This window comes from Notolabrus celidotus, chromosome 5 (genome assembly GCF_009762535.1).
Source record: "Notolabrus celidotus isolate fNotCel1 chromosome 5, fNotCel1.pri, whole genome shotgun sequence".
Lineage (NCBI taxonomy): Eukaryota > Metazoa > Chordata > Actinopteri > Labriformes > Labridae > Notolabrus > Notolabrus celidotus.
Genome location: NC_048276.1, coordinates 26,590,885 through 26,614,322, shown reverse-complemented (window position 1 = coordinate 26,614,322; position 23,438 = coordinate 26,590,885). Strand labels below are relative to the sequence as shown.

Sequence of the window (23,438 nt, the reverse complement as noted above, 5' to 3'; positions counted from 1 at the left end):
ACAATCGGAAAGGGGATTCATCAGAGAAAATGACTTTACCCCAGTCCTCAGCAGTCCAGGTCCCTGTACCTTTCTGCAAATATCAGTCTGTCCCTGATGTTTTACTGGAGAGATTGGCTTCTTTGCTGCCCTCCTTGACACCAGGCCTTCCTCCAAAAGTCTTCGCCTCACTGTGCGTGCAGATGCACTCACACCGCCTGCTGCCATTCCTGAGCAAGCTCTGCACTGGTGGGTGGCCCGATCCCGCAGCTGTAACCCTTCAGGAGAACGGTCCTGCGCTTGCTGGACTTTCTTGGGCGCCCTGGAGCCTGTTTGGCACAATTGAACCTCTCTCCTTGAAGTTCTTGATAATTCGATAGACGGTTGACTGAGGTGCAATCTTACTGGCTGCTATAAACTTCCCTGTTAGGCCCTTTTTGTGCAATGCAATGATGGCTGCACGTGTTTCCTTGCAGGTAACCATGGCTAACAGATGAGGAACAATGGTGTCATCTTCCTTTTCAAGTGTCCAGGTCACTCAATCATGACAGATTGATCGCCAGCCTTGTCCTCATCAACAGCCACACCTGTGTTAATGGTGTGTTACAACTGTGTGTCATTGAAATGATGTAGCTGGTCCTTTTGTGGCAGGGCTGAAATGCAGTGGAAATGTGTTTTTGGTGATAAAGTCATTTTCAAGGCAAAGAGGGACTTTGCAATTATTGCAGTTGAGCTGATCACTCCTCATAACATTCTGGAGTATGAGCAAATTGTCATTATAAAAACTGAAACAGCAGACTTTGTGAAAATAATGGTTGTCATTCTCAAAACTTTTGGCCATGACTGTACACCCAGTTTTCTGTCGTACGCACGTTTGATAAATGAGAACATGTATTAGAGTCAGCACATTGTCCTAATGTCAAAATGCACCACTTCTACGAATAATCTTTCAAAAACACAGTTTGTGTATGTACTGCAGAGCTTAAACAAAGCTCATTTAAGACAAAGTTTTCCCCAAACAAGCAGATGTTGTTGTTTTTATAAATCTCACTGAGGGGGAATGTTTCGGCTTAATTTTTCAGGTTCAGTATGATACTTCCTGTATGATTTTAATATTATTTTCCGAGTATCCTGACTGTTTCTCTCAGCTTGTTTTTAGCTAATTATGGTCCTTGTTGCTCTGAAGAGGAGTATACGCGCTTCATGATGTTGATGACAACGATGATAATGATGATTATGATATTGAGGATGATGATATCCAGGATGTTGTTGATGTTGATTCGAGTGTCCATGATGATGATGATGATGATGACGATGATGGTATTGTTGATGAAATGAATGCTTCTTCACACCCTGTGCTCTGCCTGTCAGCACCTGTGCCTGATCAGATTTGAAGCTCATTTTGACACTTGCTCCCATTGTTCCCTCCTCTCTGGATCCTTGTCTGTGCTGCACTAACTCTGCTATATGAAGCAATAGCATTGTAACATTGTAACAATGTGAGATTCTTACCCGGGACTTTCCACCAATCCGTGTCCAGTCCGTCTCTGATCCGTTGAGGTCCAGCTCCATGCGCTCCACCGGTCTGGTGATAACAGAGTGTTTTAGTCCTGAAATGAACAGGATGTTTTAATTTTGTTTTGGTGACTAACTTCCTGTCCCGCTTGACCTTCTATGTGATTTCTATGTTGAGATTGATGCATTGTGCTCAGGCAAAAATAGAAGTCTGGAGCGGATCCAGTGGAGTTAACAAATTGACTAGAATAGAAACCTTTCAGCCCGGGTGCCGTGACGGATTGGAGACGGACCGGACACGAATCCGGTGGAATTTGGCTGTTATGAGATGCATGACAAGGTTTCATTAGTGGTGCAACGGATCGTCGTTGATCCGTGATCCGTACGGATGCCTCTCCACGGTTCGGCAAGGGACGTGGTACGCGGATCGTTGATGAAAAAAAAAGGTTGCGCGTCAACTCACTCGTCAAGCGCAGTGGTAGTCATGGCAAGTGAAGGAGCAGAGGAACATTATAACCCTCCTGCATCTAGGAAGTCACATGTATTGGAGCATTTTGGTTTCCCTGTGAAATACAGTGAATGCTGAATGTGCCTGAGCCACGTTATGAAATTCCGTCGCGCACCCACTAGACCAGAGGCGTCAATACACGGCCCGCGGGCCGCATCCGGCTGCCTATTTGTGGCCCCGAACTGTTATTCCTTCACTCTGTGTTTGGTCGGGTCACTGCGTGTTTACGGGATTTTTTCTCCATGTCAACGATACGCAGACAGGCTGTTACTGGTCACTTAGAGTACACTGCTGCGAGTGCAATTTTTAACTTTCACTTTCGTTTATGGAGCAGTTCGCATGTTGGCACTTTGCCAACTGTAGGACCCTAGAATAATACAGTGTATTCACAGTTTGCTGATCAAAGAAAAGTGGACGGTGAAAATCAGCAAATGAAAGAAGAATAGAGTGAACTTTTTGAAGTTCCTCTTCTCCTTCACTTGCCATGCCATGAATGCAGTGAATGAGGCAGGACTGGGCCCACAGATGGGGTGCTTTGCACAGCAGTAAAATTTTTGAGTTGAATGTTGTTTTTATTTAATGGGCAAAGTGTTTTACAACATAAATAGAGGGACAAAGTTTGTATTTGTCTTGTCTTCTTTCTTTTTTTTTTTTTTTGTTTGATCCGGAAAATGAACCGATCCGTGACTCAAATCCGTGATACGATCCGAACCGTGAGTTTTTTGATCCGTTGCACCCCTAGTTTCATTTATTGTATCCTGGAAGTTTTTTTTAAATTTTTATTTAAGAAATCCTTTTGTATCATGTTGTATCTGCATATTGTGGATCAGGGCTGCTCCTGGCAAAAATGTTGCCAATTAACCCGAAAGCTGTTTCAATCACTGAATTTTAGTTTACTGAAAATAATAACTTCAACCTGGGCTGGCTTACTTCACAAAATAAACTTTAACCTGAATGAACAAATGAATAAAAATGAGTTAGCTGATCAATGATCACTGCTCACCTTGATCCCAACACGAACACATAGACACCCACACACCTGTCCTTGCTTACACCAGCCTGCCCCTTCTTCCAGACTGTGTGTACTTGTTGACTTCCTCCATCAGCTGTCTACATCATTAGGTCATCCAAAAACATAACATAACTTCAACCTCCTTTGTTTTCATTGACAGTGTCTGAATCCAGAGAGGAGGAAACTTGATGTTATAAACATGATGCATCAAAATGATCAAAACCAAAAACGTGGATTCAATGCTCAGACTGTAACATGAGGGATGTTATTAGAGTGCTTGTCACCATGGTGTGTGTCTGAACAGAAGGAGCAGTGTGAGCAGACAGTGTTCACAAACTAGCTGATCCTGGATCCTATCATATTCAGAAAATAAATACATATATTTAATGCTAACATAGCAAATATTCAATTATTCTCACTATTGATGTATCTGGGTGTGACGCCCAGGTGAAGTCTATATATGAATGGCTAACACTTTACTTTATAATAAGATATGTCAGAAAGCAGCCTGGTAGCTTCCTGAAACATTTGTGCAAACACGAGCCCCCCCTTTACCTTTAATATTATAACTGACCCACCCTATCTGAATTGAATATAAATTATTCTAATTACATCAAACAAATGCGATCATAATTACTGCCGAAGCTGCTTTAAAAGTTATGGAAGAGGTAGACTCACCTTTTCTCGATTTAATCCGCAGAAACTGCCAAGTTGTTGGAAAGACATCACCTGAGGACAAATGTTGTCCTCTTAATCGACTGAGGGGGTGGCGGGAGTTTGTGAGAGAGACCGCCTCTCCCGGTAGCTCTGACTCTAATTAAGACCACATATCTTAGATTTTGCTGAGGTCAGGAGGGGTTTTAATTTAAAAACCATTAAGACATGCACACATTCAGGACTTGTGTTGTATTCAAGGCAGATATCATTTAAGTAAGTCTTATCTTTGCCCAATTTCACCAGCAAAAGACATCATCATAATTCCTCAATAACAACCTACGAAGACACAGTGAACAACAGTTCGGTGAATGAAATGATCGCTCAGATGTTGTAAATCATGGACCTCGGGCTTTTGTTATGCCTTTTAAATTTTCTGGGTTTAATCAGGAGAGTTCAGGTGTTTAGCCGCAGCTATAAGACGGTAGAAACAGGAGGAAAGGGATATAAACACAGGAGGGTGTGGACAATGTATTTTACTGCCAATGACACCCCAGAGTCCTCTTTATGTGCTGTTGTTTAGTCGTATACCTGCTGAATAACCAGGAAGTGGTCAAACACATCTCGAGAAAGCATCACACCTGATAAAGACTGAGTGCACTGCAAAGAGAGAAGAGACAGGCAGCTCTCCAAAACAAGCAATAAAATACAGACAGTACCCGCACATGATACGTGGAATAATCTGCCTCAACAACAAATGAAACACGGAGGGATTTATTTCACTGTATGCGAGTAAAATAACATGCATGCCTTTCAGAATATAAAATAAACAACATTGTGTATTTCATGTGGAGGGAAAGGGAGCTGAATTTTAAAAAATGCTAGCAAATGGCTTTTAACAAATCTGAATGTGTAGGAAATGTGTCTTGAAATCAGAGAGCCACAAAGAAGAGGAAACAAGTACATTTATAGATATGACAGTTTTTCAGATCCTTTTTTTTTTTTATTGTCAAAATTGTTTTCATTTGTTTTGGTGCTGGCTTCCTGTCCTGCTCGATCTGCTCTTTGCAAATGTATGCATCGTGCTCTGGCATCTGGAAAAAATAGAAGTCCTCGCGGATCTGCGGATCTGCAGGGCTCCTGGATCAGAAACGCAGCCGGAACACAACGGAGCGGATCCAGTGGAAGTTAACACATCGACTAGAATAGAAACAGATCCGGTGCTGTGACGGATCGGAGACAGACCGGACACGGATCTGGTGGAATTTGGCCATTAGGAACGGAGAGGTTCATCCGGAAGTACCGGAAACCACATACACACCAATTCAAAAAAGCCGATCTTTACAGCAGAAATAAACATGTTTACAGTCTGGTACAAAAACGAGTTTAGTCTGGATAGCTCAGTTCTCGATTGGCTCACACTGTACAGGGTGATTTTTTTCAGAACGCTGTAATTTCAAATACATCGAGATTACGAGTCTTCCAATGAGAGGCACAGCTGACTTGATTGACAGGCGGGAACACTGTAGCTGTTGGCTAGGAGGGCTCAAAGCCCGCCTCTTTACGTCACACTGGCTCCACAGCAGCAACATGGCTCCCGCCGACGATTGGCCTCAAAACAGCGCTTCAGAAACAGATGGGTGACGTCACTGATACTACGTCCATCATTTATACAGTCTATGATCTGAAAGCTTGATGTCGCTATGATTCCCACTTCTACACACTGTACCTTTAAATATACAATTAAGAGTGCCATCTTCTCAAATTGAGCGCAGTGAGATGATTGAGGACACATGAGGTTGAAAGACAAAGTTGAATTCTGGGTGCCTCCTGTGAAGAAATGCCTCCTTTAATGAGGATGCATGTAGCTTTGGTGATCACCCATCTCACTTATGATTAGATTTTTTGCAGCATGTTATGTAGCGCAAATCGTGTTTGTGGTAAAGTGGAATATATGTAAGAAAAGATTGATGAGCACACAACCGATGACAGACTGCGCCCTGCAAGCACAAGCTGTCAGTGCTTTCAAACCTGCACAAACTCCTGACACCAGACAGGAACAATGCTGTGTCTCTTATCACAAATCTCTGCCAGCAATGGCATCAGCGGCTGTCAGTGCACTGTCATCTGTCGCCTCACGTCCAATATCCCAACAGCTTGCCAAATTGATGCTAAGGTAAAGAAATTAACTTGTTCAGTCTTCTCATGAGATTCAAAAGCTGTCATATTAATTCTAAGAGCTGCTGTTAGACGTGCAGCAAAGTGCCACTCTCATCCCTAGTGGCCAGAGTCCGCTCCGTGCATACAGATTGGTGTGCAGAGAAACAGTGCAGGAGCACAACAGTAAACAAAGACAGTGTGGTTTGGTGCAGAAGTTACTCCCCTGTCCACCCTTACTCCCAACAAAGGTATGAGCTGAAGTTTTCAGAGTGAACTGCTGTGAACTTTCTTTAAAATGACACCGAACAAAGCAAAGCCTGAAGTTGCTACACACCTCAACAAGGTTCAGAAATCATCACAAATACTTTGATCACAACTGAGCTCAGTGGGAGGAATGTGAGTGTTCCTTTTCTGATTGAAGGTCTCTAGTTTTTCTTCATGAGAACTGAAAAAAAGGTTAAGTTGGGAAGCTTTTTGTTATGTTGTTCAATACAGATTCTTCAAGTGTAGGTGACCATAAAAAGCTCTTTGATATTTGAATCAGAAGAAACTACACTAGTGCTTATTTTGCTTTTTTAGGTGCGTCTTTAAACAAATTTGAAAAGGTTAGAAGTTTGTTTAGCTCCCAATTCAATATATCGACACTTTGAGGTTCTAGAAAACTTTATAGTAATGGGTTTCATTGGGTGTCTATGCTCATTCAGAACAAGGACTGTATACAATAGGCCACTAATCCTAACTCCCTTACATGGGCCATCACAAGTAGATGAATGTAGGAGAAACACTGAACGAGTTTAAAGTCAGATTATGTGAGCATATATATCCAAGATACCTTTTAGTGCTAACAGATACAAAGAGCAACATTATGAAGAAATGGTGAACAGATTACGAGACAGTCGTACAATCAAACAAAGAGTTTGAAATATTAGACTACCAACATTTTCTCAGCAATTAGCAGAAATCCCCAAAAGACAGAGGGGTCAAAGTCCAGTAACTGGATTAGCTGAGTTGGTGCATACCAGACAGCTCACAGCATCCACCTGTCACATAAAGTGATGACTTTAATTATGCATAACTTAAGCCTCATTATAATTTAAACAGATAGAAGGGGTTAAATTGTTGAGTAGAGGAATAGGCCTCTGAAGACCAGGCTGCAAGCATGATGCATTCTGCTTTAAAGTTTAACGTTTAACCGTAGCTCAGGATCGACCAAGCAGAAACCTCCACGATTAAAACTGAAGCTGATGCAGTTCCTCAAGTGTCAACTAGAGGCTGGCTGGCTGGCTGCAAAAGCCAAGGAATCCCCATTAGATCCCATGTTAAATGTCAATCATCTTCACAGCCTGGTTCAGAAAGTGGATTTATTCGTACACTCTGTAAGGGGATGAACATTTTGAGAATAACTATTAAGATAATAGAAAGGCGAAGGGTTACACATACGTTTGCGTAATTGAAGGTGTGACTGAGTTGACTGACTCTGTGTCTGTTTGCCAGGACGCTTAAAGCCAGCCTCAGCTCCACCTCTAGGCTGATCAAAAGATAGGTCGAGCCATCATTTCCAATATTGCGTCAAAAGGTTTCTTCAGAAAACAAAGGGCGACATCACTGAGGATTCCTTTCTTTCAGATGACATGAAGGTTCTGCTGGTAGCTTTGGGCTGCCCAGGCTGTGGCTCAGTGGTGGAGTCAGTCGTCCTCCCAAGCGGAAGGTTGGCGGCTCGATCCCAGCTCCTGCGGTCAGATGCTGAAGTGTCCTTGGGCAAGACACTGAACCCAAAATTGCTTACTGTTGTTCAGCGGTGTTAACATGTGTATGAATGATATTAGCTATACTGATGGTCCCTTAAGCCTGGTTTATACTTCTGTGTTGACCCTACAGTTGATGACGAGGACGTTAGTTCTCTTAGTCAGTTCAATGCAGAAGTATAAACAAGGCTTTATTATAGAGCTTTGAGTTGTCTGAGAGTATAGAAAAATGTTATATAAGTACATGGTCCTTTAATATTTTAATACAGTAGTTCAACATAGATCATTTCAGGTGGAGGTGAATGAATGTTCTCTGAAATGAACCTGACAAATCTATTAACTTGTTTTTATTTACCCTGGCAGATTCATCTGTTACACATCTAAAAAGTTTTAGAGGTTAGTTTGGATCTAAATTTAATATATAGAAACTTAAGTTCTGAAAACTTTCACAGCATCAGGCTTGAGTTGGGGTGAGTGAGTCGCAGATTCAAGTTTGATAAGTCTGTGGGTTAACTCGGTTATGAGCAGCCCAAGTGGCCTCTTGATGAACTGCAGTTTTGGCTCTCCTGCAGTCTGGCTCCATTTGTTGCCCAGGGGTTGTCAAATGATTCAGAAGATTTTCACCTGACCTGAACCAGATTAGGATAACTGTTTGAATGCTGGTTCTAGCTATGTGCAGTAGCCAGCAGCCCAGTGCTAAAACACCTTTTGGGATCCAAATAACAACTAAGAGAATCCAGACTAACCTGCCGGCTCTCATTTTCGGTGTGTACCCCCATAGAAGCCTTGCAGCCAAAATGTACTGTTTGATTTTTTTTCAATTTTCTTTTTTCTGCGTAAAAATACTGCAAGAGAACATACAGGTGATGGGCACACTTTCACACAGGCTGAGTATGTGCTGGGTAAAATAAGTAAAAGTTGTCTTGTGCCTTTATTTCTCTAACAATGGTCAATAGTTAAGAACAAGGATGTGAGGATGACACCAGAGTTGCTGCGTGGCTGCATGACCAAATACGACCTCCTGTATAGTAAAATGCACGATACTATACTTATGCAGTGTTTATGTTCATATAATAACTGGTAAATGTTTCTTCTGTGAGGCTCATTGAAGCCAAAAGACTATTTGTGTTGTCTCACAGGCACTTTATTCCACTTCCATTTTTTTTTTTTATCAAACCATTTTTTAATGATGACACATCTTTTTTTTAATTTATAGCACATTGTCAAGCATTTTTGAGAAAGCAAAAGAACCACTCCCACATGCTTATTTTTCCAACAACATATATTCAAAGCAAGCATAACTCATCTCAAATGTGCATGTCTTTTATTCCCTCCAGAGGGAATGTCTAACATGAATCATGTTTTAATATCATATGTCAACATTTTATTACTAAGGTTTTCCTTGCAGTATATTCTATCATCGGGAACCCAGTTTGTCGTCCTTCTATATCAAAATATTTGCAGATAAAGACACACTGGTGGTCCCTGGACCCCAGTTTGGGAGCCACATATGAGAACACTGCAGGCTGCGCACCATATGGTCCTGATGGTACAGGCAAGAGATGCTACCTGGAGATTAAGAGAGAGAGAAGGGGGGTAAGAGACAGAGAGAGTGAGGGAGAGAGTGAGGGAGAGAGAGAGGGAGCGAGAAAGAGAGAGACAGAGGGGGAGGGAGGTAGGGAGAGAGAGAGAGAGTACTTGGGGAGCTGTAGCCTACTTAGCGAGAAAAAGATACTGAAACGAATTCAGCCTTTTGCGTACGCAGCTTTACACAGTCTCACCCAGACGGCAGAAAGAAGCGAGAACACGGAGGAAGAGAAATAAAAAAGACAAACACAAGGAGTCTAGGCTGATGCATCTCTGTGAGAGCTTCCATTTCACGGCGATTACAGTTTGAAGCGGTGGAGACTGCACATTTCACCGAGAAACGCAGCGCTTTTCTCTCCTCCAGAGTCAGTTTCCTAGAGCGGCTGCTGGTGCGCAAAGACACTTTTTTTCCCCTGTCGACACGGACAGTATTTCATAACAAGCCTGTTTACTTGGACTAAAACCAGGTCGCCCAGCTCCAGTACGCTGCATCTTATTGGAGACTGGAATTTGCAGCTCAAGACGCAGAAAGGAATACCCGACGGTTCAAGTTTTCCTGGAGTTGCGCAGTGACAGAAAGAAAGAAACATGGGAATTAGTGGTTATCTGGCGGTGCCTGGGAAATGCCTTGTCGTCCTCGGACTTAAATTGTTATTCCTTGTACCTGCAGGAGTTCCAGCCAGGAGCGGGGATTCTGTATTAAAGGACAACATCACCGTGAGACAGGGGGACAGCGCCGTGTTAAAGTAAGTCTCTAACTGTTTTTCATCATTATGGTACTAACACTGCTTATGTGCGCCATGGGATTGATCTGGTCCAACAGCGTGTGTGAGAGCCATCGTGCAGCTAATGAAGTGCAGCGGTCCTGGAGTTACTAAAGGTCATCTTCTCCTGAAGAAAAGGCACAAATGCGTGTTATTTGTTGTATGAATTAGAAGTAGTGATAGTTTCCTGCGTGCACGTAATTTGCAAGTTGTGCTGGCTTAAACTCGGCGTGCAGCCTCTCGTTGCTCATTGCCCTTGAATGTTATTGATTCGGTTGGTTAATGTCTTGTTGAGGATGCACGGAGCTGAGACACTCACATTCAGCATTGGGAGGGGTTGTGTGCGTATTGATTGGAGCGTGTGCTACAAATGCAATTATGACTTCATTTCAAGGCCGTGTTGTTTGGTCACACTTGGTGAGGTGTTTTGAAAGACTGGAGTGAATCTAATTCTGCTTTTTTTTTTTTTTTTTAATCGAGTTAACTCTTGTGTGAAACCAATTTAATGTTTCTCTGAATCCCTCATGAGGACGTGTAATGCTTTTTTCCTTTTTTCAGCTCCTGATCTTTTTGTGTTTTAATCCATAGTTACGATGCCACAGAAAAGAGCCTTTATCACGTCACATCTTTTCTTGTCGTCTCCCCTCACTGTATATTCCCTTTTATTTGTGCTATAATCTGTATTATAGATTGGGGCCGCTCTCCATTAACCCAGCCACACAATATATAGAGCAAATAAACATGCGCAGTATAAACATAGTGTTTACTCATCACTAGCAGACATGCACTGTAATATATAGTGACTACAAACTATTGAAGCTGTTAACATGACAGTGTACACCCTTTTTCTCTTCTTTACCTATAGTTATATGTCTATCTCAGAGAGCGTGTGTGTATGTGTGTGAGCTTGTGGTGTGAGGTGAGGGGGAGGTCTATCCCACCAGACATGGTTGAGAGGCGGGGCACCCTTTGGACAGGTCCACCATCATCACTGGGCCAACATTTTAGTATTTACTGTAACCCTACAACCTGGGGCTGCTGCAGACCCAAGAGCTTTATTTTCCTCAAATAATATAGATGACGTATTTCATCACTAGAAGTGCTCAAGATCTTGTTAGAGAATTTGTCCCAAATGCCTTGAAGACGGCTATTTTAATGTTTCTGTTTTAATTAGGTGCTTTCTGAAAATACCTTTGCATAAGTGGTGCTGGGGAAACAACAGTCAAGACCACCTAAAATTTTAGTTTTAATTTTTTTAATATGTGGACTTCTTTATTGAGTATGTGCTCACAGTGGGTATAACACACAGTGAGGGGTTAAGGGACACTGTCAGCTTTTTTGAGGACACACACATTAATGCAGGAGAGATTTACACATTTTGCACAATCTGCAAATTAAAACTTCAATTTTAAAAAAGTTTCTGCTTAGATTGTTGAGAAAAACATATATTTATGGTCTGAAAATCATTTGAACCCTATATTTTATTGAAAAGACCAAGAAGACATAACATTAAATGTTGAAACTGAAAAATAAAAATAGTTTTTTGCTTATTTTAAATATTAGCCTGTTAAAGAGTTCAGAAAGGGACAAAAAAAGGGGGAAAAGTCGTGTAATGCTAAAAACTCACCTTGAGGAACATATCATTACTAATGAGGTTAATTATCAAAAGGTTAGAAACATGATTGGGTATAATCGTACACCAGGGTTACCACTACGTAAGAGACTGCGTGTGCAAATAGTTCAAACCTTTCAGAATAATAAGGGAAAGGACAAAGAATGAGTGGATTTCATCATCTACAGTACATCATATCATTAAAAGATTCACAATCTGGAGACAAAAGGACCCAAACCAATACTGGATGGATGTGATCTTCAGGCCCTCAGGCAGCACGGCATTTAACACGTCTTTTGGTCTGATGAATCAAAATCTGACATTCTTTTTGGAAATCATGGATGCTCGTGATGGAGCATGATGCTAAACAGGCCCCTGTCCCAACAGTTAGGAACATGTTGCTGGCGTCAAATTAAAAATGAACATATATATTTTAAAACATTGTTCAGTTTCAACATCTGATAAGTTATCTTTAGACTATTTTCAGTTAATTATAGGCTTAAAATGATTTACAAACCATCAAATTATATTTTTATCAACATTTTACACAGTGTCACAACTTTTGGGGAGTTGGAGTTATTACTGTAACCTCCTCAAACAATAAAAGTCCTTGTTTTTATCTCACAATTATAATATCTTATCACATAAATTAGAACATGGGAGGGTTTAAGTTGAATATATTTGCAGTGGCAGTTGTTTTTGTCTCAGCCCGTGTAAAACCAGACTGAAATAAAGACTGAGTTACAGACTGGTAAATAACAGCAAAGTTAATGGAAATTAAGAAGTTAAAATAAGAAGTGAATAAAAAACAGGTGTTTAAAATAAAATATCGTCACTGACAGCAGAGGGGAAGTGAAATGATTGTGAGGTGAAATAAACACATGAAGGCGTGATTCCCAGCATATGCTCATCTCTTCCATCTGTCAGGTGTTAGAGATGGTAACAACTGTTCAGATTGCATTCTTCATTTCACAATTAGAAAAATAAATCCAACGTGTTATCAAAGCACTTGTAGTGATAATGTGATTGCTGGGTGATGCATCCACATTAGCATTCCTACTACAGTGTGTGCGTTCAGTACCTCTCACTGTCAGTGCAGGGCAGTACAGTTCAGCTCCTCGCTGCCTGAGATATGGTGTATTTGGATAAGAATTATTGTACTGCCTGATGGCTGTTTAAATATCCTGCTGGTGCTCTCTGGGTAGATGAGGTGGAAGGTGAACGTGCGCTTGAGCAGCAGCAGCAGCTCACCACAGAGGGGGTGGGAAGTGTTGTTGAGACAGAGTTCAGTTCAGTCCTCGTCCTCCCTGCTTGGCTCTGCAGCCTCAGAGAACAGAGAGTCTTTCTCACAGTGTGTTAATCCTGCCTTCATTCTCAGCCGTTACAAATGTGTGCCGGCCTCCGCTGATTAGCAGAACTTTTTTCAGAAGTCTGTTGGATCCACTGAAAGAATCCATTTCACCCTTCTCAACCTGTGGAGATAAAGGCAGGAAGAGGAACTGTAATTAAGTGGCTTTTAAAGTTATCTGCACCAAGCATGTAGTGTTTATTAATTTGACAACTTTTTTCTTCCTCTCTTACATTTGAACACACGTCTACACCTTATGCTGCTAACATTTCAAAGCTAGCTTGCTGCTGTAACTGTAGATTAGTTTGCATCATTGTGCATCCCTCACCAACACCAAGATTGATTTCAACCACAGAATGCAGTGGTCAGAAACATATAAAAGACCTCCTTCCATATCTCACACAAACAAGATGTCACATGACGAAAACAACTTAAACTGATGCTCAAAGACAACCAGAAGATTTATTTGTATTGCCGTCTGTACACTTTAGACCAGGGCAGACACAACGGGAAAGAGACATAGGATGTAACAGACAGAGAGGAAATCGGAAGTGTGAGAAGAGGACTGATTGTGATGTTTGATCGACACGGAGATCTTGTGGAGATGAAAGGAAGCAGCTAACATTGATGAAGATGTCTGAGCAGAATCAGAGCAGCAGGAAACCCTCCTTTCAACTGATTTACACACTGAAGCAAAGTGAATGATGTTTTGCTTATGTCATTAAAAGCCTTTACCTACTTAATACCCACTAAACTGTGCAATCTTACACTAGACTGTAGTGTTAACAGTGCAGTGAAACAACTCAGGAAGTCTCTCTTTGGTGTAAGAATATTACACGTGGGGACTGGGTTCTGCAGGGTTTAGTCCTGATCAACATGACACTTCCTCTCATTACTTTATAAGCTTTCTCCCTCCATTTCTTGGGGCTCTATCAGTTTAACACCAATCTGCATTTTTCTTCACTTCTGACACGCTAACTGTTCATTTATCATTTTTGCATAACATCAAATAATCAGATTTATTTTCTCTGTTGATCATTAGTGACTATCTAAAAATGTAAAAGCCCGTTGAGGGGTCAGAAATACTAGAAAAGTGCTATATATCACAAGTCCAATTACCATTAGAAAAATATAATATAATAATGTTATTATTATCATTATTACTTGTTATTATTTGTATTTGTATTTATTATTATTATTATTATTATTATTATTAATATTGAGGGGTCCAGAAATACTAGAAAAAAGCGCTATATCAGTACAAGTCCAATTGCCCTTAAAACATTTAAAACAATGATAATAATACATTATTATTATTGTTATTATTATTATTGTTATATCTTTTTTAAATTGATTTTTGTATTATTATTTTTGTATTATTATTCTTGATATTGAGGGGTCAGAGATATTAGAAAAGCGCTTTATAAGTACAAGTCTAATTACCGCTAAAAAAGTCAAATAAATAAATAATAATTCTTCTGGAATAATAATTCCAGAAGAATAATATAAATACAAATATTATTTAAATATTAAAATGATAATAGCAATAATAATTAATAATAATAAAACAAATTTCATGTCTAGGTTTTCACAAATATCTTAACCATGTGTGAGGGTTTTTGGGCTGGTTAGGAAAGGAAAGGAAATGCAAATACAAAAATACAAATGCTCTATATAAACTCTAAATGACTCCAGACAGTCAAGCAAGAGACCGATTATTATAGTCATTTCTAATCTGATGCTGGCTGCCCTCTGGTCACTGTCAAGTGGAGCAATCCAAAACGTGCAGCTTTTTTTTTTCATTCCCACTGAATGGAGTCATGATGAGTGCTTTGATTGTAAATATAAATCATGATTAATGTTTTGTCTGAAATTACATACCATGAATAGACAGAGCAAGATCAGCAAGGAGATAACTGGCTGCTTTGTCCACAAGACCAACACAAATTGAAAGGTCCTCACAGCAGATAAAAAAAACCCAATGGGAGTATTTTAGCCATCTCTGTGACAGGCGTGAAATCAATTTATTACTCCTTGGTAATGCTGATTGGCTAATTTTAGCCTGTAGCAGCAAACATCTTCTGGAGGTCTCCATTTTTGCGCTAACCTTTGCGCCCAGCAGAGTAGGAGTCCATCCACTCTGTGTCCAGCTGCCGTGACCCTGACTTCAATCTTTAGAGCAGGGGTGTAAAGGTTGAACAATACAGTAACCCGGGGCATTACTGTGCTGCTCCATGCAGCATCCAATACTGCCCTGAAGGAAGATGAGCTGCTGTCGGTCAGATATGTCAGTCCATAATCCGGGACACCAGGCGATCCACCTGCATCACTTTCTGCTTCTTCCCTTGAGCAAAAGGGACTGGATGGGGATGGAGAAATCACAGGCAGACATCATTCTCATCTAGATTTCTGCAGGTTTGAAGAAGGGTGGTAGAGCTGCTGTATGATAGCATTGTCTTCATGCTTGACAGCTACCTGGTAGATGCCTGGAGCACCCTGAGGCTGACACTGTGAGGACCAACTGCCCTATTCTGGAGAGGACTCTCTCGGACTCCCTCGGCACCCATGTGGCAGTAATGTAAAGGACAGGCAGGGCGGCTGGAGGGTTCAGCTGGGACTTAGGGAGGAGGCCAAACAAGCAATGAGGTTCACCTTGAATTGGATTATTATAACAGGGTGATGGGACAGGCTCAGACAGAGAGGGTGTTAACATGTTGTATATGAGAGTGTACTACATTTTTCCACTTAAAAAAACATTCAAAGCGTCTCTGACCACTGTGGAAAAGAGACGGTCGTAAACTGACTATTCAAAGGCAGTGATTAAATATTTATGTGTAGATCCGAATCCACGGGAAATCTGTCTGTGTCAAGACTCCGCCTCACACACACATTCTAATAGTGATTTTCAAGTCACATCTAATCCACTTTGCAGCAAGAAAGATTGGTAAGCAGTGCATCACAGAAGTTTAATGAGGGAACTGGAATTGATCCGAGACTTACCGCATCAAAGTTTTACACACCTTACTATCAGCTCCATCCTCCTCCAATCAGGTATCAGTCAACTTCTTCACACGTTGATGGTGTGACCGTATTTCAGTGAAGACCTTATTTCGGATTTCATCACGGAATTGCTGATTGGTCCTCACTGGGACCACAAGCAGACTCCTTTATTCAGAAAACATTACACACTTCATTACAAATCTACATTTTGCTCAAAAAGGGCTTTTACTGCTCCCCTCTGACATTTCTGTCAATCAAATCAGGTAAAGCTGTTCATCACAAAGCTTCGATTATTTCTCTTTTTTATCTCAGTAAATGTCAGATGAATATCTAGGTGAAAAAAAAATTCATGTTTAATTGCATTATTCAATGCATATTACAATCTAATAAACATGGTTTATCCAGCCAGTGACATGTTCACAGTGGATTTTAATTGCCATACATAATTCATTGATTTTATTCTTTTTTTCTGCCTCTTTGATAATTTGACCATTCACTCAAGCCTTTTTATGAACACTGTGAAATAGTAATTTTAAGATAAAAAAAAAATAATAAGTGCACCCAGTACAGATAAGATGCGGCCCCGCCCCTGTGCTCTGTATGACAAAGCTAAAACAAGCAGGCAAATTTGTGGTGACGGTGTCAAGTGGCAACCTCCGGTCTCAAAAATATAAAGCCCATGCGGAAGTGTTATAAACTGCAATTCATCAAGCATCCGCTTGAGGCTGGCTGCAGACACACCGGAAACCACATACACACCAATTCAAAAAAGCTGATCTTTGCGACATGAATAAATATGTTTACAGCCTGATTCCGAAAACGGCTTGGGTCCACGTAGCTAATTTCTCTATATGCACACACTGTACGCGGGTTTTTTTTTTTTTTTTCGCAAGCAATGGTTCAGACGAAATTAAGAATAAGGGCCTGATCTACTAAGATCCCAAATAACGAGCGCTAATTTGCGTGTGCAATAATAATTTTGCACGTGCTATTCTGGGCGTGTTACGGGTGATCTACTATGACTGCATGCCCAAATGATAAGGAGTGCAAAAGTGGTGCGGACCGCCCTATTTTACGAGGATTTTGCGTGTGCTATCGGCTGTCACCATGGAGAGTTTGAGAGAGCAGAGTGGCCTTAAGCGATAAATGAAGTTTGAAGCCATGGAGTTGGAGGTCTTTGTGGAGGAGGGAAATAAACACATCGGTGAACTCCAGCAGAGACATCTCAGCGTTAGAAACACGATTTGGAGGCCATCTGTGAAAAGGTGAATGCTGTGAGAAAAACAGAAGATCTGCCCATGAAATAAACGCATCTCCCCTACTGCAAAACGCAATCAGTGTTTTGATGGGGTCTAGAGAGCGATTTGATGAGGCTTAGTCTGCCAGTCTTGCTCAAGAAAAGTTTTGCGTTACTTGGATGAAAACAGTCGCCCCACTGTCCCAGGGAGCAACTTTCGGGTGAACGTTTTTAATGCTTGATATCATCATCCAGCAACTGTCCCAAAGATTCACCAACTTAAATGGAACTGGGAACATGATTAAGGCAATTCACCCCAACACACTGCTGTAAGCACGAGATGAGGAGTTACGCAGAGCTGCCTGGCGCAGCTCAGTGAGCGCTCATTCCCCAAGTTAAAACCAACTAAAAACCCCTTGATGAGCACGATGGGACAGAATAGACTGAGTGGACATGTCATGTTATCTATTGAGAGTGAAAGATCAAAGAAAATGGACATACAGTGCATCGTGGACAAGTCCGCGGAGCTTAATGCTCGTCCAAACAGTGGTGAGTAGGCATATAGTTCATATTGATTTTTGTTTGTATGTGAAGATGTGGGCCGCTGTGCCAATTTTATTAAACTGTATAGCTGTTGATACAGTGACCTACTGTGCCCTCATTATATGGAAAAGTTAATGTGGGTGTCAGAATGATGCGGTCGCTATCCGTGGTGCTGAACTGCTTTGAATTTGTGTTGTTTTATTATTATTATTTTGTGTTCTCTTGGTTTGATTAACTAAAACATGTAGTAATGCCTGTAAGCCCAGCTTTTGCGGGCATGTTGTAAAGCGATGTTATGATGAGCTTTACAGTGACCACAGCCATGTGTGCGTAACGCTGTGCCAGTTTGCACCTGCCTTTCAAACGTGCTAAATAGAGACGCAAATACAGCGCGTGCTACCTGCTTCAGGTTTGATAGATCACATTGCGTGTGCTAAATGATTACATTTGCATCTCCTCCTCCCAGTATTTTGCGCGTCCTGATGATCTACATGTATTCTGCATATTCATGAAGGCAACACGCTAAATGTTTTGCGAGTGCTATTTTGCTCATTTGAAAGACGCAATCCTCGGTGCTCCCGCTTAGTACGTCAGCTTTGCGTGCGCTTTCAAGTTTGCACATGTTTTATACACGCAAACCTTTAGTAGATCGGGCCCTAAGTGTTTTGCCCATTTAAGGACATGACTGACTTGACTGACTTGACTGACAGGCAGAAACACTGTAGCTGTTGGCAAGGAGGCTCAAAGCCTGCCTCTATACCTCACGCTAAGTTTGGTTGTGTTTAGCATGTCAACATGGCTCCCCGCTGACAATTGGCTTCAAAACAGCGCTCAGGAACAGATGGATGACATAACGAATAGTACGTCAATTTTATATACAGTCTATGGATGGTGTCCTTAATGCTGTGAGTGAGAGGGTATTTCACATTCCTATGTTTGGGACATAACTCTGAAGGTAATTCTTCTTTATATCACCTGTGCTATAGCTGCATCTAAAGTGAGATTGAAACACTGACACACAGCTTCCATTCCTGTCTGGCACAGTCAGCTGTTCTCACTCAGATCCGGAGTCCAAAAATGTTTCAGCGAGCCAATTCACAGAGACTTGTTGAGGGTTAAACACTTTCAGGACCTGGCAATATGTTTTCAATGAAACATTGCTGTATCTGAGTGATTTCCTGCAGCTGGCACTATTGCTACCCAGGGTGTTATTTTATTCCCACGGGGTTGTATTATTAGACAGTCAAGGGCAACACAAGGCAGCATCATCTCACATATGGAAAGCCTCAGCAACAGGAACTTAGCAGATGCGTGAAGCAGAATTTGCAGCCAACACAGGTTTAGCACCATTATTACATTTTAGTTTTTTAAAGCGAAGCTCACCAGTGAAGCAGGGAGTCAGTGTCAGTCTGTCTGTAGTTTGCAGGTTGATATCCTGTAAAGAGGCATCCTTTGTGAATAATTGACTCTAATTGGCAGAAATGGTGCCTGAATGTGTGTCAGTGTGGCACTTGTAATAAATATCTGATTCTAATTAGCTGACAATGGGTGGCTGGATGACAAGCGATGGTGACAAAGTGCATCAGATTGATTCAGTAAACGGCAGACATTGACTTTTAAGTAAAGTGGTGCTGGATTTTTTTTGTGTGAAAGATAGTGCATCAAAATCTCAACAGTGCTGGAACTGTTATTTTTACCAGCAGCTGTGAAGCTAGAGTACATGCCTCTAGTCACTGGAATACCTCAGTGGTATAAGCTGATGCAGATAGAGCTCTGCAGGACGTTTGTGTCTGCAGTTACTGAGCATTCTGATTTCTACGGTCCATTTTAAAAACAGAATCAGGCGCCAGGTAATAAGAATTGAGTAAAAATGTAGTTTCTCTTATCTGTTTGGGACCCTTGCCATTTCCCTTTTTAATTGGACACTACATATGTGGCATTCAAAATGTGACAGTGAATCAGATATTTGTTTGGTAATGCCAGGGCCTGAGAAACTAAGAGAGATGTCCCACACTTCAGCCCACAGACAAATGTCACACAGAGAAACAGCTAATGTGTGTTGGTGGCTGGTGTGGTTAGCAGCTTGTATGAGAAATAATCACTGGATTTATAGGCTTTGTGAGGAAATCTCTGCCACCTGGTCTGTGCTCCCAGAAGTACCCCTGTTGCAGAGCTTCACTGAAAACACTGCAGGGTCTTCAGTAACGACAGACAGGTAGGTCTCGCTTGATTACATGATGGGGTTTCAAGCAAAAAACAGGAGTCAGGATCTCTTATATAACACAATCTTACAGCTGACGGTAGAATACAACGCTAGAGACAGAAAAGAAAGGTTAGTGGTGGAGCCATCTTCAGAATTCCAGTGGACAGAGGCTGAATTTCTAAAAATATTTTATCTAGGAAAGACAATTTAATGAATTAAAGATAAACATTAATTTTACAGATGTTAAGTCTCTTCGGCTCTTGAACTCTTCATTGAGGCATGATGATCGAAGGGTCTCTGCACTGAGCTGCAGCTAAACATATCCCCCCCGTGGAGTTCACACACCGGTGATGGAGGCATTGGCTGATGATGTTGTCTGAGGCTGATGAAGATGAAGAAACTGCGAAGACGTGGAGGGTGGGATGAGTCCTTAAAACAGGCAGGTGTGTTGCAGTGCTAAGGGATAGATGTGAGCAGGGTTTTGTCATGAACTCCACATAGAGAGCTGAATTTAGAGGACTACAGAGTGAGCTCTAAAGTTAGCATACTTTCTGACACTACAGTACCCTCGTCGCTAGACACTGAACAATGATGTTATTGCTGTGGCACATTGAAAACATGCAGCTCAATACCGGCCAGAAATTGATAATAAGGGCGTACATTCAGTGACACTAGTGTGTACTTGAGCATCTTTCACAAATTAATAAGAGATATATCAATTTGATATAATACTGAAAACATTTTTCCATAACTCATCCAGTTGTCATTCCAGACTCTGGTCCCCTGCCTGACATCATCATGAGGACAAACTAACGTTAGTGTTGCAACTAGAGATGTTTGCATTACCGAAGCAATACAAGTGCAATAGATTACATTTTGACAGGAAAAGTATATATTAATTCATCGTGTTTATTATGATAATCTTTGTGATAATCTTTCAGTTACATTGTGTAAACAAAGAAGATGAAAATTTTGTTATTTCAAGAGATGTATGATGTCATCAATCTCTCTACGGCCGCAATAATTAAAGCCAATTCAGAAGTGTTAAAAACTGCAGTTTCTCGAGTGTCCGCTTGAGCTTGGCTCTGAAAGTACCAGAAACCACACACACACACAAATAATAAAAAAAAAACAATCTTTACAGCAGAACAAACATCCTTGTACAAAACACGAGTGTAGTCTGGATAGCTCATTTCTCGATTAGCACACACTGTACATGGGGGAATTTTTTCATAACGCAGTATTTTCAAAGATATTGAGATTATGTGTTTTCCATTATGAGAGGAACAGCTGACTTGGCTGACAGGCGGGAACACTGTAGCTGTTGGCTAAAGGCTCAAATCTCGCCTCTTTACGTCACACTAGCTCGACAGACGTTAGGTTGAGTTCAGCATTCCAATATGGTTACTGCCGCAGATTGGCTTCAAAAACAGCGCTTCAGAAACAGATGGGTGATGTCACGGATACTACGTCCATTATTTATACATTCTGTGGTGTGGCGGTGACAAAATCAGTCATGAACATTGTTTTGATGGAGTACGTACGTTTTTTCTGCAAATGCTTGATGCTCCTCTTGTAAACTATTCAAAAATGTTCCACCGGGTGAATAAAGTTAACAAGCAGAACACTGAGACCTTGTCTGTTTCACAGACGAAACGTCACTCCGTCCTAAATCCTTTACTCTTTATAAAAAATAACAACAGAACTGGATAAGGGAGTGGAAAGGGATTATGTTAAGAAGCAGCAATACACAGATGTATATACAGTTGTGCTCTTAAGTATACATAACCTGGCAGAATGTATAATTTATTGGTTAGTTTATGTTGTCATTATGATATAAAAAGAGTAAACACAGTTTGATAATAATTTGAGCACAACTGTATGTTCACCTCATCACCCGTGACGGAAATTGAACTGTCACGATGTTAACTCCAACATGAATTTCATAAATGTATGCTGAAACAAAACAATACAAAAATTGAATCACAAAAAAAAAATTATAACACCCAGATATCTTCAATATTTATGTTGACTCTTAATCATTTTATGTAGAAGAAGAATCTGAATTCAAATAAAAAGGAGCGCTCGTCGTGCTCTTCTCGTCTGTTCGCTTTTTTTTGTTTGATAACTACAATAATATTGATGAAGACAGCTGGCACTGGATGCTATGACATAATGTAGAATGGGTGCTTTATAGGGCTCTGGGATGTTGAAGGTTTACCCTTTAAACATTAAATTAATGAGCACATTAAAACATCTTTATTTGTTTTTGTTGAGCAATTAACTTCTTTTATTTGCAAGCAGCAAAACAAACACTGCAGGCTTGTATGTTTTTCTTTTCCTGCTTTGGCTGAGAATATGGAGGCTTTCTTTTCCCTGGCCATCATCATGCCTTTAATATTTATGCTGAAAATATGAGAAACCAATCATGTGAAAACAGAATGAATTGTGAGCAGCTGTTATCACCTTGACAAGTATTCTCTCCTGAAGTTTTTTGTATGAATTGAAATTGACATTGAAATTGAAAACCTCTATATTTGTTTTAAGTGCTGGAATTTTAACTCACCTACATTATACATTTCTCCATTTAATATTTTAGAAGAGTGTTTTATTTAAAAAACAAGAAAACAAACTGTTGTTGCATGCAAACAGTAATACATGCTAAATGAGGCTGTGCAAAACATAAAGTCATAGAATTTGTTGCTTTCAATGACACTCATTTGGAGGAATGATTTTTTTCCTTCCAGCTTATTTTTTTATTTTTCCAGTAATTGGCCCGGTTTTCCCTCCCATCTAGTCTCATGTTTTCACACCTCGGGTTCTGTCATTGCCGACTCAACGGTTGACCTGTGAAGGGGCTGCGGACACACACCTCTGTGACACCTGAAGTGATGAGTTTCACTGTAAGGGATGAAATGTGTGGTTCACATTATTCGCCTGCAGTCCCCCCACAGCATGCAGGGTCACATGAGTCACATGTGGCAATAACAAGGACAGCAACCCTCGCTATCATCACGGCCGTGGGTTTTTGGAGCTGTGAGGTGTGAAGTGTCTCAGGGCCATTTGACAATGTCATTTAGTTTTGACCTGTGACTACACACGGGGTGAGGACACAGTATCTTACTCAAAAAACACCCTGTCCTGCAGTGTTAGTGGATGACGTGAGCGGTCAGGAATGAATTCCACTGGACTGCAGCCATGCTTTGTTCTTATGGATTGACCAAACCCTTCCTAGCGTTCAGGATAGACAGACTGGACCTTGGTGTAAATCTCTTCAGCTTTAGGTGACAGGAATCCAGCTTGCATCCCACGTGGTGCTTATCAGAGACAAAACTGAAGCAGTGTTGAAGAGCCAGAGGAATTTACTGTTGGTTGCTTTTTTGAACAGAACACTAACGAGTGTCACATGTTGCACTTATGTCCACACCACTACACTACTACTACTGCAGGGGAAAGAACATGTTTGTATAGCATCTGAGGGTCGTGCAAACATGAAGAGGCAAAGGACTGAAATATCAAATATACCCTCAATACCCTCATCCTGAAAAAGTCATAATACACCCCTCTTACG

At 41.0% G+C, this 23,438-nt stretch overlaps 1 protein-coding gene across 1 annotated transcript in view; it reads left to right on the top strand.

Annotated features, from left to right (window-relative positions):
- The first annotated feature begins 9,252 nt into the window (after positions 1-9,252).
- Positions 9,253-23,438, top strand: part of opcml (opioid binding protein/cell adhesion molecule-like) — a 232,020-nt gene continuing 217,834 nt past the window's right edge. The window contains exon 1 of the mRNA XM_034684416.1: positions 9,253-9,906. Within this exon, the coding sequence (XP_034540307.1) occupies positions 9,749-9,906 (158 nt within the window). The 5' untranslated portion in view covers positions 9,253-9,748. The remainder of the gene's footprint in view (positions 9,907-23,438) is intronic.